The 14460-nt window shown below is 62.8% G+C and overlaps 1 protein-coding gene across 4 annotated transcripts; it reads right to left on the bottom strand.

The window, feature by feature from the left end:
• Positions 1-1466: 1466 nt before the first annotated feature.
• On the bottom strand, positions 1467-13995 carry EPS8L3 (EPS8 like 3). 4 transcript variants are annotated; one of them, XM_036452527.2, is made up of 19 exons: positions 13830-13995; positions 11327-11386; positions 11152-11216; positions 9568-9726; positions 9265-9414; positions 9108-9163; positions 8379-8518; positions 8127-8242; positions 7800-7923; positions 7657-7718; positions 7354-7428; positions 6874-7022; positions 4142-4223; positions 3890-3924; positions 3278-3371; positions 2971-3096; positions 2638-2711; positions 1971-2156; positions 1467-1782 (listed from the first exon to the last, which is right to left on the bottom strand). In XM_036452527.2, the coding sequence occupies exons 2-18, from the start codon at positions 11355-11357 to the stop codon at positions 1973-1975; spliced, it is 1722 nt and encodes a 573-aa protein (XP_036308420.1). In that variant the 5' UTR covers positions 11358-11386; positions 13830-13995; the 3' UTR covers positions 1467-1782; positions 1971-1972. The 4 variants fall into 4 exon arrangements, with proteins under 4 accessions (XP_036308420.1, XP_045442869.1, XP_036308419.1 ...); XM_045586913.1 differs by having other exon boundaries at positions 2024-2156; positions 13830-13992; XM_036452526.2 differs by having other exon boundaries at positions 11327-11391; positions 13830-13959.
• Between the last annotated feature and the right edge of the window lie 465 nt (positions 13996-14460).

Here is a 14460-nt window from a genome sequence, read left to right as displayed (position 1 = left end):
ACCTCGGGTGGCCCAGGGTCTTGACAAATCCAGCTAAGAGATACTGACGGAAACATCTCAAGAACCCCAGGGTGGCCGAGACTGGTTTGGTTCAATGAATAGAGCGTCGGCTTGGGGACTGAAGGGTCCCGGGTTCGATTCCAGTCAAGGGCATGTACCTTGGTTGCGGGCATATCCCCAGTAGGGGGTGTGCAAGAGGCAGCTGAGCAATGACTTTCTCTCATCGATGTTTCTAACTCTCTATCTCTCTCCCTTCCTCTCTGTACAAAATCAATAAAATAAATTAAAAAAAAAAAAAGAACCCCAGGGTGCCTCCTGCCAGGTTTGCTCAGTGGTTGGAGCATCGGCCCAAGAACTGAAGGGTCCCAAGCTCGTGCTTTGGTTGCAGGCTCAATCCCTGGTCCCAGTAGGGGCGTGTGCAGGAGGCAACCAATTAATGTGAATCAATGTTTCGCTCTCTCTGTCTTTCCCCCTTCCTTGCACTCAATCCCAATAAAAATCAATGGGGCTGAAACCAGTTTGGCTCAGTGGATAGAGCATCAGTCTTCGGACTCAAGGGTCCCGGGTTTGATTCCGGTCAAGGGCATGTACCTTGGCTGCGGGCACATCCCCTATGGGGGGTGTGCAAAAGGCAGCTGATCAATGATTCTCTCTCATCAATGTTTCTAACTATCCCTCTCCCTTCTCCTCTGTAAAAAATCAATAAAATGTATTAAAAAAAATAAAAATCAATGGGAAAAATATCCTCGGGTGAGGATTAACAAAAAAAGAAGGAAAGAAAAAAAAAAAAGAACTCTAAGGGCACTTGATCCACAGTACATCCAGCCTTACGTGTAGACTGAATCCGTAGAAGTGCCTCTGCTATGGGAAGGGAGTCATGACACTTAGGAGCTGAAAGACGGCCGTGCACCCTAAGTCCCAGAAGCCACATTAGTGCCGAACCGCTTCATAAACCTGTGAGAAAATCGGGCCCAGAGAGTGAGGTGCCCTGCCAGCCAGTTGGTGGACTTTGAACTCCCAGTCCAACATTCCCCACGCGCTGTGCCCGGAGACAAGCTGGGCAGGGAGCGCACGGTCGGCTCACCCACTGGGAGGGGACAAAACCCGTGTCAGAGGAGGAAGCTGCCAAGCAGACCGGCAGGCAGGGTGCTGATCCACACCTCCCGCCATCTGCAGCCCGCACTCCCTGCTCTGGTGGATGCCCTGCCCTCTGCGCTGCTGGGCGCCTGGCATACACGGGGGAAATGTGCGCCGAAGGGCAACCATGGTGAGCACTGCTGGGGCTTTGTTTAGGAAGAGGGTAAGCAGGGCCTGGGCTGTCATCCTCAAAGGCTGGCTTCCAGGGGGCCCGCTCAGTCTGGTCCGGGGATGGATGCTGGGTCGCCTTGGTTACTGGGAGCAGCCTCCCAGCTCCTCCCGCCGCCCCGCCTCTGGCCCCCATCAGGCCCAGAAGAAGCTGAGAGGGAGGCGCATGCCAGGCTTGAAGATGCTTTTATTGGGGAGAGAGGACTGAGCAGCATCCCGACAAAGCTTAGCCCTCCAGGCCCAGGACAGACATAATAAATAGGTGGTCGCTGGGGAGGGCTCCCCACGCAGCCAGAGGGCACCGTCCGCCCACCCTCTGGGCTGGCTCGTCCTCTGCTGTGTGAGCTGGGTGTGGGGTTCGCTGCAAGTTGGGGACCTGAGAGGACTGCTGGGGGCTCTAAAGAGAATCAGGTCCTTCGTCCGGCTGTGAGAAGGCCTTGATCTTGGAGGTGTCTGAGCTGGTGCCTACGGGCTTATCTGAGGAGAGAAGGATGGAGATGAGGCTGGTGCCAGGGAAGGTACCCCCGCCCTCCAGAGCTCCTGTGGACACTCTGCTCAGACCTCCAGGCCTGCCTGAGCCCAGGATGCCAAGTCCCTGGGGGAACAGCCGTGCCCAGTACCCGCCACGCTCAGTGCCACCCTAGGGCAGGCCTGTGGGCTCTCACTGTCACCCAGGGAGCACCCCGCATTCCCACTGGGGTTCCCCGGGTGTCCTCACCCCCAGCATCCTTCTGGTGGCCTCCAGCCGGGCTGCGACCCGGGGGGTATCCTGCGGACACATCATCTGGAGCTCCCCCGGGCTCAGGTACAGCAGCTGCGATCCTGACAGGGCCCCGAGAGTGTTCACGGTGCTGGGGACAGACGGACAGATGGAGGCCGTCAGTGCTGGCAGAGGACTCGGCCCCCGAGGGGCTGGGAGGCTGGGGTTGCAGGACAATTCATGGAACAGGGCGGGTGGAGGGGAAGGAGTAACGCACGCATTTTGGCTTGAACCAATGGCAGACTCCTGGTCTGGAGGGAGGCGTGCAGGGGAGAAATCTTGTGGGGGCAGTGGGGGTAGGTGGGTGGTGGGTAGCAGCTGAGATTCCTCCTGTGTCCCCCCAATCTCACTGCCTTCCCCATGGCAAGGGCTCCCCACTTAGGCAGGAACACAGCCCCTCTTCTGCTGGGACAGGGCAGCACGTGTGGGACTGTGGTGTACCATGTAAGCACCGTGTCGGTAGCATGTAGGTAGCGTGCAGGTCAGGAGGCAGGTCCCGGGTTCTGGGTCGCCTTGCTTACTGTCTGAACGCTCCCCCAAGACCCCCCCGCACCCCCGGGCGAGGTGCTCACCCAGGGGCGAAGTTTTCTGCCTGCAGCCAGGCTCTGACCTCCTCGGGCCTGGCGCTGAGTCGCAGCATCGGGGCCTAGAATTGGGGGCACTGGGAGTCAGAGACCGTCTCCCCCTAGAACCCCCAGGGCCCCCCTCGCCTGGGCCCCGCTCTGGGCTGCCAGCAGGTGACCCGCCCCGCGGCGTGCGTGCTGGGCAGGGCCCAGGCTCCTGCTAAGCTGGGCCACATGAGCATGTGATGGCATTAAATCAACCAGGACGGCCTTCTCCCCGGTCCTGAGGCCCCGCCCACCCGCTCCGGCCCCAGAGCTGTGTCCCGTTGAGCCCAGGAGTACCCGAAAGGCCGGGCTCTGGCCCCTAGGGGACCCCGACTCCAGGGGCTCCAGGATGTTGCTGGGAATGTAGCCGCTCTGGCCCCTGTGGTCCTTCACCAGCCACCACCGCTTGCTGTGGTCCAGAACCTGCAGGAGTCACCCTCTGTCACTCGAGCCTCTTCCTCCCCGACAAGGCTTCCTCCTTCCAGCCCTCCCCATGTTCCACTCTCTCTAGGCCCCCCTCCCTCCCCAGAAGCCCCACCGGCACCCCCTCCCGCACCCCCACCCGCACCCGCACCCAGGTTGCCCGCAGCTGCCCAGCCCTCACCTCCAGCACTTCTCCCGGGGCCACGGTCAGCTCCTTGGGGTTTCTCGCTTTAAACTCGTGTACGACCTGCATCCTCAGAGCTGGCTGGGCTGGCCTTGGGGGGAAGGGTCCAAAGTTAGGGTCCCGGCACAGAGGGCCGTGGGCTGTGTCTCCTCTTGAGCCAAGTAGGAGGTGCTACCTGACCTGACACGCCGCCCCCAAGGGTGCTGGAGCCGGGCCTGGGGAACGGAGCCCCCGGCCCAGCCCGGGAGCCCAGCTGTCTCCCACAGGCGCCCGGAGGAGTGACAGCTGGGTTTCCACAGGGTGAGTGACAGGGCTGAGGGGCGCTGTCTGCAGGCAGCAGGTCTGGGATGTGGCTGATCTCTGAGGACTCAGTGGGGGACTTCTCTCGCTCTGAGCTCTGCCCTATCCCCGCGCTCTTAGAAGTCAGAGGCAGTGCTAGGAGAGGGGTTGCACCTGCGTTCTTCCCCAAGGGGGAGGGGTGTGCCTGTGCATGGATGCGTCTGGCCGAAGCCCAGAGGGTGTCTGAGAGGCAGCACCCACAGGCCCGCAGGCCAGCCCCTTCTCGCCCTCCCCTTAGCCGTGCGGCCCTGACCAAGCCCCGGGGCTCACCGGAGGGAAGCAGAGTCCGGGCGTCCTGAGGGTGCCTGTGGGGTGGGACAGAGGGAGCGGGCAGAGTGAGGGAGGGCAGCCTGGAGGCAGGGACCTGGCCACAGAACCACGCCCACACAGCGCCTCACGCCCCCCATCCTGTCCGCCTGGCACCCACATATGGGTTCCCAGTTGCCATGTGACCATGGCGTGGACTGAGAAGGCAGAAAGGAGCCAGAGGTCAGGGCTTGGAGTAGGGCTCCCTCCCCTTACCTGGCTGGAAGGTTCTGGAGGCTGCCAGCCATCATGGAACGTGGGTTGGTAGGGCGGGGGCTCAGGGCCCATCCAGTTGTCCCTGGGGAGAGAACCAAGCTGAGCCCACTGCGCTCCGGGTCGGGGGTGGGGGGGGTGGGGGGGGACGGAGGGAGGAGATGGAAGCTCGCCTCGGGGTGTCCTAGGGCAGGGGCGGGAACCTACTTTCTGCCCAGGGCCGTTTGGATATTTATAGCCTCATTCCCAGGCCATACGTAATTATCAACTTAAAAATTAGCTGCTGTACCTGGCCGGGCATTTAATCAAACCGCCCCTAATGCCTCGGCAGGCCAGACGAAATGATCTCGTGTGCCTTAGATGGCCTAAGGGCTGGGCGTTCCCGCTCCCGATCTAGGGAACGGAGGACGTGCCCAGGCACACAGATGGAAGGCTCCAGAACACCCACGAAGGGGCCGAGCGCTGGGCGCCAGCAGACCCCGGTCACACCCACTGGGGGTCGGGCTAAGGTGGGGGCTGGGCAGAGTGGGTGTTTCTGCTGCCGGCACTGAGCGTGGCGCCTGGGACGCTGCCTCTCTCGGTGTGCTGCCCGGGCTCCGCCTGTCCCAGAGCTGCCGTCCCGGGGACAGCAGAGGACGCGTGTTCAACGGGAACCAGTAAATTGTTTATTTTCTGAGTCTTTTTAAACGGTCCCTTCTCTTTGTCTTAAAAACATGCTCAGTGACTGTGTCACTACTGCTTTTAATCTGTCCTTCTATTACCTTCTCTGTACCAACTTTTAAAATATATATATTTTTATTGATTTTAGAGAGGAAAGGAAAGAGCGCGAGGTAGAAACATCAAAGACGAGAGAGAATTATTGCTCAGATGCCTCCTACACGTCCCCCACTGGGGATGGAGCCTACAACCTGGGCACGTGCCCCCGACTGGAATCGAACCCAGAACCCTGCAGTCCGAAGGCCGATGCTTTTTCCACTGAGCCAAACCAGCCAGGGCCGTACCAACTTTTTTGCAACCTGGTTCTTACCTCCGCCATTACTCTACCGATAGCAGTTTTTCTAAAGCCCCCCTCATCCCCGGATTGCCAAGTCCACTGGCTCCGCACGGCTCATGCCCTTCCAAACCACAGCTTTGGCTCAATTTGCCTACAATCAAGCCACCTAACTATAACTGGCCTGACATTCAACTCTTGAGTGTTTTTACACCCTCTTTAGTTTCTGTATGTTTGACTTTTCAACGCATGCATTCCCTAACTTCTTGTTGTCGTAAGAAATCAGAAAACATTCCGGGGCATCTCTGACCTAATGTTGCATTTAAAACGATACCCGGAGCCGGAAAGGAGGAGGAGCTTCCGGGGGCTGGGGAGAGGGAGGCAGCGGTGCAGAGTTTTGTTACTTGCTGAATGGGTACAGAGTTTCTGTTTGGGACCAGGAGAAAGTTCTAGAAATGGACATGGTCTGGTCGCCCAACATTGTTAAGTATTTAGTGCCACCGAATGACACTCTTAAAAACATTGAGATGGTGAATTGCGTCTTATGTGCACGCTAGCACAACTAAACAGACAGACGGCGTTGAATTGTACTTTATGTCGTTGGCTGGGTGGGACAGCACCCCCAGTCACGGGGCTGTGTTGGAAAGAACTCACTGGGTAAGATGCCAGAGCGAGCGGCTCACTTCCTGGGTGGTCTCTCTCTCTAAAACCCTCTTCTCTCTCGGTTTTTATGCCTCTGCTCTTTTGTTTCTTCTTTGAACTCTCGGGAATTTCTCTTTGCCTCCTGAGTCCTCCTTCCTTTCTCCGCTGACACGTAAAAGTTTCCCTTCTCTCTCCCGCCCAGAGCGACCTTGCTCACTAAGGGGGAGTTCCAGCGCTGCCCGCGGAGGGCTCACCTCTAGGTGGCGCTAACCATCATATCTGAACCGACTGTTCTCAAACCCTCAAAGCCAGGTTGGACCTTTCACCTGAGGGCCAGGGCCCCCCCCCCCCCCCCCTGTCTCTGTGGAGTGTTCACGGGCACCCCAGCCCAGCACATCCCCATCCATGCTGGGTTTACCCCCCGCTCCCCACGGCTCTCATCGGTTTGGCCTTGTTGTCCATCTGCCCACCTCAGGGTAACACAGACGTGGCATCCCACTTTAGATCTTAGTTCCTCGGCCGGCTGGTTGCTACATTTGCAGCAACGCTTATGTCAGTAATTCTCAAGTTCTGAGACAAGGTTTCACCTTGTTCTCGGCAAGAGTGAGAAAATATTTTGGTAGAAGGTTGCCAACCCTACATTCTGGGGAGAATTGTTCTTTTTTTTCGGAGATAAAGCCTTTCCTTCTGAGGCGGGTGATGGCAGGCGATGGTTTTAAAAGGAAATGTCCCAGCCCTGGCGGTGTGGCTCAGTGGTTGAGTGTTGACCCATGAACCAGGAAGTCACAGTTCAATTCCTGGCCAGGCACATGCCGGTGTTGTGGGCTCGATCCCCAGTAGGGGGCACACAGGAGGCGGCTGAAAAATGATTCTCTCATTGTTGATGTTTCTATCCCTCTCTCCTTCTCCCTTCCTCTGAAATTATATATATATATAAATTATATATATATACATATAGTTCGCACTTGGTGTAACAGAGCTGAGGGCTCCATGTAAGCCCACCAGTTTGTCTGGAGGTGTTCTGGCTTGTGACGGTGGAGAGCTCACTGCACCCCATGTCCTGCCCTGTGCCCCCCGCACGCCCAGCCTCGCCCTCCCTCACCGGCTGGTGGTCCAGGCCGGGCCCAGACTCTTCCAGAGTTTACTGTCAGGCGGGCTCAGGTGGGACGCGAGCATGTCGACGGCTTTGGGGGTGAGGAGGGGTGAGATCACTTGGCCTGCGAGGTCCGGCTCAGGGCAGTGCGTCAGGACCTGGAGGGAGGAGGGCGGGTCCCACAGGCCCGGCTGGATGGGAAGGGCTCGGAGTCTCCTGCAGCTTCTGCCGTGCCCTTGGCCGCAGGCCTGCTGCCCCTCCGGGCCTCAGAGCCCCACTGTTCTCGGCTCCACCCCAGCCCCCTAGCTTGCAGCACCCAGCAGGATGGGGGATGGTGTGCTGGGGTGGAGGAGGATGTGTGGGGGGGAGTGAGGGGCAGACCCCACAACCTCCCTCTACCCCCTGCCAGCCACCCTGGCCTCTGCTCGGTCTACCCTTCAGCTTGTACCTCTTCGCCACCCTGACCTCCTCCCCCTCCCCCCCACTCACGAAGTGCAGAGTCTGGAAGATCATGTGCAGCAGCTCAGGGGCACTGGGCTCCGACAGGTGGACTGCCAGCCTCCCCTGGGGACACGGGGTACTGTCACCACCCCCATCTATGCCACCTGCACCGGAGCCCCAGGGCCCATGGGTGTCCCGGGCCTCGGTTGGCAGCCTGGCACTGTCCAAGGTCCTGGGAGGGGGAGGGGAGGCTCCAGGGGAGAAGCCTGGGGTGCCTCTGAGGCCATGGACCGGGGGTCCTGGGGGCAGTGGTGTGAGGGAGGGGGGCTGGGACTTATGGGAGCCACGTACCAGGAGGTTGAAGCTGTACTTGAACTTCTGGAAGCAGTCGAGGTACTGCGCCTGTGTCCTCCCTGCGGGATGGGGATGGGGAGACGGCAGCTGGTCACCCACTATCCCGAGGCTCCACCCTCCCCCCGGCCCCCAGCACGCACCCCCTTGAGCCACGCTCTTCTTCTTCCCCTGCTTCTTCGTCTTCTTCGCGCTGCCGCCCGCCGGGGCCTGCCTCAGCGGCTGCACGAACACCTCGATGTCGCTCAGGACGCGGTTCAGCAGCTCCTGGACGCAGAGAGCGTGGGCCTCAGGGGGCGATCAGGCCCCTCTGGCACTGCCAGCCTGCCCCTGCCCCCGCCCACGCCCCCCCGCCCCCGCCCCCCTGCCCCCGCCCCCCTACCCCTCCTCAGCCCAAGGCCTGCCTTGGGCACCCTGGGGCCTGGTTTTGGGGGAAGGGTTGGTGTCCCCTTCACCAGGCCTGCGGTTACCTCGTCCCTTGCTGGGTACTCGGGGGTCGGGGGCCGCCTTGGAGGAGGCAGAGGGGAGGGGCTTGGTTCTCGGATGCTGGAGTGTCGTGACTGGGGCCATGGGGACAGCGGCTTCCCTGCAGTGTAAGAGGACATGACTCTGGTCTTTATCTAAACCTTCTCCTCCCCGTCCCCACACCCCACACCCATCCCCCAAACCCATACCCCCCCCCCACACCCCACACCCACACCCACACCCACACCCACACTTACTGTGCTCTGGGGCCCTCCAGGGGGGCTGTTCTGGAGGGGGCCCCCACTCCAGGGGGGCTGCCTGCTCCCTAGGGAGTGGCCTTTCCAGAGGAGCCCCCCGCCACCTGTCCTGGCCGGGGAGAGGGACTCCGAATCGGGGTCTGCCGAGCACACGGTGGGGACACAGGCTTGACAGTGTTTTGGGGAAAGAGGCTGTGACCAGACTTCTCTGCAGGCCTCCCCCTGGGACCTCCCCTGCCTCCCCCCTGCCTCCCCCTGCCTCCCCCTGCCTCTCCTCTCCCTCCCCTGCCTCCCCCTGCCTCCCCCTGCCTCCCCCCTGCCTCCCCCTGGGGCCTCCCCTGCCTCCCCCTGCCTCTCCTCTCCCTCCCCCTGCCTTCCCCTGCCTCCCCCTGGGGCCTCCCCCTGCCTCCCCCCTGCCTCCCCCCTACCTCCCCCTGGGGCCTCCCCTGCCTCCCCCTGCCTCCCCCTGCCTCCCCCTGCCTCTCCTCTCCCTCCCCTGCCTCCCCCTGCCTCCCCCCTGCCTCATGTGCCCTCTGAGCTTCCTCAGGTCCCTGTCAGGCTCCAGGGACAGTCTCCAGCGTCCCCCGGGCCAGGCCACAGCCCATCTGGCCTTGGCCCCAGCGCGGCCCCCCAGCTCCAGGCCCCAGTCCCTGGGCTGCAGGCTCCGGGCTCTCACCGGGGCGGGATGGAGCTCTCGCTCCTGCGGGTGGCGGGGCAGGGGCTGCCTACCTGAGCTCCAGCTCCTCCTTCAGGGCCTTCTCCAGGCTGGTCCGCAGCCGCTCCGCCTGGAGGAGGCAGCGGGGAGGTGTGTGTGTGTGGGGGCGGGGGCGGGGTGGTGGTTGGGCCCCACACCCACTCTCTTCTTGACCCCACCCCGGCCACTCACCCCCACTTCCGGGCACTGGAAGAGCAGCGTGCTGCTGCCCGCCGGGCCCGCCCCCTGCACGGTGACGGACAGGACGGACTTGAAGGAGCAGGAGTTGAGCACCGCGTCCATGGCCTGGATGCTGTCCAGGCGGTAGGAGTCCAGCTCCTCCTGGGCGCGGGGGAGAGGGGGCTGTGAGTGGCTTTGGGGGGCTCCTGGCCGGGGTCACCCCAGGCCGGCCGTGGCCCCTGGCCCCGTGCCTGGTCTCCTCCACGGGAGGCGGCTGCCGTGAGGGGCCGGGATGGGCGGGGCACGGGGGCTGACCTTGGACTCGATGTCCAGCAGCTGGAGCCAGCCGTCCCGGACCTGCAGCAGCAGGTTCTGGCTCCACACGCGGCCCTGCGCGTCCAGCTCCTGCAGCCGCTGCTCGGCGTCCTTGGGCTCCCGGAGCCCCTGTGTGCCCAGCTTGCACGTCATCAGGTGCTGCGGGCGGGGGGGGGGGCAGGTTTGGGGGAGGCAGCGGGGCACATGGGGTGGCAAAGGGCAGCAGAAGAGGGAGCAGGGCCTTCCCACAAGGCAGCCTTCGGGGGCCGGGGAGGCCGGGAGCTGGCTGGGACGGGCCCTGGGGGCTGAGGGGCTGCACTAGGGGGCTTAGGGCTCTGGAGTGGGGACGTGGCCTTGAGCAGTACGGGGGGCTGAGGGGGCTGGGTGGTGGTCACGTGGGCTTCAACCACCCAACAGATAAAGCGCAAACTCCTCTCGGGGGCAGGCAGGGCCCCTCAATTTTGTCCCTGGCTTCCTTTGCTCCTTTGGGAACCCACTCTCCCAGCCTGGGCCTTCTCTCTGACCTGCATCCCTGTCCCCATGCCTTTGCTCATGCTGTTCCCCACCCCTCCCCACTGCTCCTCCAGCTCCTCCCAGCTCCTCCCAGCTCCTCCGATTCCTGCCCCTTCGGGTGCACAGTGATCATATCTCCTGTCCCTCTGCAGGTCTGATCGTCCCCCAGGTTTCAGCTGTCACTCTCCCTCCTCCCGTCCAAACGCACCCTCCGCAGGTCACACACAGTCTTGCCCTCCGTCCCCTCCAAGCCCTTGTTGGGGGCGTGTCATCTGCCTCCTCCCTGGTCCCACTGCCCCGCTCTCTGCCCAGGCCCCAGCGCCTCTCCTGGGGGCGCCGCCTGCATGCCCAGGGCCCTGATGCTGCTGTGAGCAGACGCCCTGGCATCCTGGGCGGGCGTGCCTCCTCTTGCTCTCGCCTGCTGGGCCCGAGGGAAGCCAGTTCCCAGTCCCGGCCCCGCCACGGAGCCCAGGACCCGGGTCCCAGCCTCGGCGGCCCCTGGAGCCTCCCAACCATTGCCCACGCCCCTCCCTCCTCCTTCTCGGGACAGCCCCGCTCTGCCGCGGCCTCCGCTCGCTCTCCCCACCACGCCCTTCCCGTCGGTGCCGTGTTGGTGGTGCCCACAGCCCTTCAGGCAACTGGATGTCACAGGCCAGTGTCCTCCTCCCAGGCCAGAGCCTCCAAGCAGCTCTGCCCACAGCCCTGGGAGCCCAGGCCCAGGCACTGCCCCGTGGGGCCTGCTGACCTCACACGTTCCTCCTGCCCCTGGGCCAGATGCCGGGCAAAGAGCAGTGCCGGGTTGAGGTGTGGCAGGGCGGGTCTGGGACAGGTGGGGGTGGGAGTGGCTGCACGTGTCTCCCCTGCTGTCCTGGCTCCTCCAACCTCCCTCCTGCCGGCTGCCTGGGCCTCCCCAGCACTGAGCCGAGGCCCAGTGAGCCCCCCTGACCTGGCGGGGCCAGCTGCTGGCTCCGTGGCAGGACACGTCTGGGTGTCTGATTTGGGGCAGGGCCTTGGGCACCAGGAACACGGGGTGAAATCAGGAAATAACTGTCTGGGCCCGGGATTACTCACCTCCACCCGGTGCTGCAGGCAGGCGGGCTCGGAGGCCAGGGTGTGCAGGTACTCCTTCCGGTGCACTGCCGGGGACAGGGGGGGGGGGGGGGGGGGGAGAAGGCCCAGGTGAGGCCGAGGCAGGGCGGTGGGCAGCATGCGGAGGGCCAGGGGGAGACGGGGAAGGAGAACTTACTGTAGATGGCTTTGCTGCTGGGTCGGGACATGGTGACGTGGCTGAGTGAGTCCCTAGAACCAAAACTGAATCACAGGGACAGCCGTCAGCCATGGAGAGAAACCCAGGGCGAAGGGCAGGTCGGGGATCCCGTGACTGGTCCCTCAGAGGCCTGAGGCCTGGCCCAGGCTCCCGCCCTGGGCCTCTGAGAGCAGACCCAAAGCCCCGGCCCAGCGGCCTCTCTGAGCACCTCCAGCCATGCCTCCTCCGCCGGGGAGCCCTCCACCTGGGCTGGGCCTCCGTTATTTGGTTAATAAAGCCATTTCGATGGGCCCTGGACAGCTGGTGAGTGGCCAGGACGGGACCTGGGCCCGAGTGTGAAAGATGCTGAGAGTGGGCTGCCCCCGGCTTCCCGCTGCCAAAGGCGGCCTCTGTCAGACCGGCTCAGGGCTGCCCGTTGGGAAGCCAGTATTGGCTCTTAAGCCAGGAACCACTCACGAGGGTGTGGGGCATGTTTCTGGGGTCCTGCCTCAGTGCTCTGTGCTCCCCCAAACGCCTTCCCAAGCCTCCTGTCATTTGTCTTCCTTTCCATGCTCTGAACCCTCCGCCAGGTCCCCCTCACTCAGTCCTGCATTTCACCTCCTCCATGAAGCCCTCCATGAGCATCCCACCGCCCAGCCCGGAGCGCCCTCCCCACGTGACAACAGGCGCCCGAGAGCCCGTGCCGAGGCCCCACGGACGCGGCGCTGGGGGATTCTCACCGCCACCCGGTGTCACTCCTTCCACCCGGCCTGCTCTGCGGGCTTCGCCTTCTCAGCTGTGCAATCCTCCAAACGTCCTCGCCGGGGAGCTGCTATCGGGCCCTCACCCGGCGAGGACAGGGAGGGTCACGGGCCCGAGGTCGCCGAGAACGGCCCAGCCCTGTCGGCTGCCACTCGGTGCCGGGGTGTTTATGTGTGTGCCTGTCGCTGTGGGCACGAGGATGGTGGCATGGGTGGAAGTGTGTGAGTCAGTGTGCAATGTGCATGTGTGTGTGTCCGTGTCCGTGCGGGGCGGGGCCTAATTGAGGGTGTAGGTCCAGCATGTCAAACTCAAAGGCTCACACGGGCCAAATGAACCAGGTTTAAGTCTCTGGGCCACAAAAGGGCAAAAGCTTCCATTTTCATAGAGACGTAGGCTCATTCAGAAAAGAATAGTAAAAAAAAAAGATCAAGAGCAACGAGAAGATTAATGTTTCTTCCCGGCACTTGGCATCTCTTTCTCTGCTACTCTCTCTCCCACTTCGGGGGAAAGCTTGTTCGCAGTGACTACTTCCAAAGCTGCCCCAAGGAGCCCTGACCGGTGTGGCTCAGTGGATAGAGCGTCGGCCTGCAGACTGAGAGGTCCCGGGTTCGATTCCGGTCAAGGGCACGTGCCCTGGTTGCGGGCACATCCCCAGAAGGGGGTGTGCAGGAGGCAGCTGATGGATGTTTCTCTCTCATCAATGTTTCTAACTCTCTATCCTTCACCCTTCCTCTCTGCAAAAAAAATCAATAAAATATATTAAAACAACAACAACAACAAAACTACCCGTGGGTGAATGTCGGCAATTTTGGATCTGACAGGAGACGTATTTCCTTTCATACATGTAATAACTGCTCACACCGTTATACCGGCCGGGCCGCAAAAATGTTCCTGGTGGGCCGCATGCGGCCCTCGGGCTGCGAGTTTGACACGCTCGGTGTAGGTCAGGGGGATGTGCTGTCAAATGAGGCGGCCGAGCACCATGAGCGTGTCTCCGCTTTGTGGGTGTGTCCCTGCCTCAGTGAGGAAGCCCCGGGGAATCTGGGCAAAGGGTAAGAGCAGCCCACACCCTGTTATTGGGCCCGGCATGGAAATAGCGTCCCCGGCCGTGACGCAGAGGCAATGCGTTGCCAGTAAACAGCTGAGGTGCTGTGGGGGAGGCGCGGGTCTGTGTGTCTTGTTGGGGGGGGGACGACCCCTTTCCTCTCCAAGGTAAGGGGTGCTGGCATCTGCTCCCCTCCCCTCTCCCATACCCCCTCCCTACAACAGTTCCTGCTCCTAGATAGGAAAGAGAAACTATGGCCAGCCCCAAGGTGAATGTCGGCAATTCTGGATTGTGGTCCACACCTCTTCCTGCTCCCCCCACGCCAGGCTGGCCCTGTGGGTCCCCCTGCAGCTTCTGCGCTCGGATCCCGAGCAGGAGAGGGGAGGGGGCTGGCTTTGGCCTGTCTTGCCCCTGGCTGGAGGAGGGGGCTGTGGCAGCCAGTTCCCTGCACTTACCCCTGAGTTGGGGGCTTGGAGTAGGGAAGAGGAGCCTACATCATGGCCGCTGGGAGGAACCCCTGCCTTGCCTTCGTCCCCGCCGGCCAGCCCACACCGAGTCCCTCGCCCTGGGAGGCGTGGGGCTCTCCTCCCGCTGCCCTGGGCTGAGCCTCTGGCCTGGGAAGCTCTGAGCTGCCCCCACCACCCTGGGGCCCCCGGCGGCCCCCTGGGCCCTGACTTCCCGAGGGCCCGGCCTTACCTGGCTTCCAGTGAGGCCTGTCCCCCGAGGGGGCTGCTGGTGGTGGTGACCGGCGCCGGTGGTGGGAGCGGTGTCTCCTCCGCTGGTGCCAGGCAGAGGCCCTGCGATGAGGCGGCCCCGGCCCAGCAGGCGGCCGAGCCGATGAGGCCGGGAGGTGCCACACCTGTGCTCTTTGGACCTTGCTGGGCGGGGAGGCCCAGGCCATCTGCACACACGCAGCCTGGGCCGGAGGCTCTGTGCGCCCACAGGTGCCCACGCTCAGCCGGGCACTGCCTCCCAGCTCCCTGCGGGCCTGTGACTCCCCTCCCTCTGCCTTTTGGGCTCCTCTTCAGGGGCCCCGGTCAGCATCAGGCACCGGGCCTGGGACGGAAGGAGAGCACACCCGGGCCTCGGCGGTCAGGGGCCAGGCGCTGGAGGGCCCACAGCCGGCATGTGCACCCGTGTGCGCAGGTGCTGCATGTGTGGGTGCGTGACCGTGCGTGTCCAGGTGGTCCAGCACACGGACCGCATAGGAGCAGGCGGGGATCCGGGAGGGGACCTCCGTGGGCGTTACATGGAGGGCTGAGAGTTCCTATGGGCAGAACCTACCTCGTTCGTCCTTTCTTCTGTCCCCTCCCACCCAGCAGGGGCC

This window comes from Pipistrellus kuhlii, unplaced genomic scaffold, assembly GCF_014108245.1.
Source record: "Pipistrellus kuhlii isolate mPipKuh1 unplaced genomic scaffold, mPipKuh1.p scaffold_m20_p_24, whole genome shotgun sequence".
Lineage (NCBI taxonomy): Eukaryota > Metazoa > Chordata > Mammalia > Chiroptera > Vespertilionidae > Pipistrellus > Pipistrellus kuhlii.
The sequence above is the reverse complement of the archived record's forward strand: the minus strand, read 5'-3'. Positions and strand labels throughout refer to the sequence as shown.

Excerpts from the sequence above, each read along its gene's own strand:
- EPS8L3 (XM_036452527.2), bottom strand. The coding sequence starts at position 11,357 with ATGTCCCGACCCAGCAGCAAAGCCATCTACA. Across the intron at positions 4,224-6,873 it reads CCGGCCTGGACCACCAGCCG|GGACAACTGGATGGGCCCTG; the intron begins GTGAGGGAGGGC and ends TTCTCTCCCCAG. Across the intron at positions 2,157-2,637 it reads GCAGAAAACTTCGCCCCTGG|CACCGTGAACACTCTCGGGG; the intron begins GTGAGCACCTCG and ends GTCTGTCCCCAG.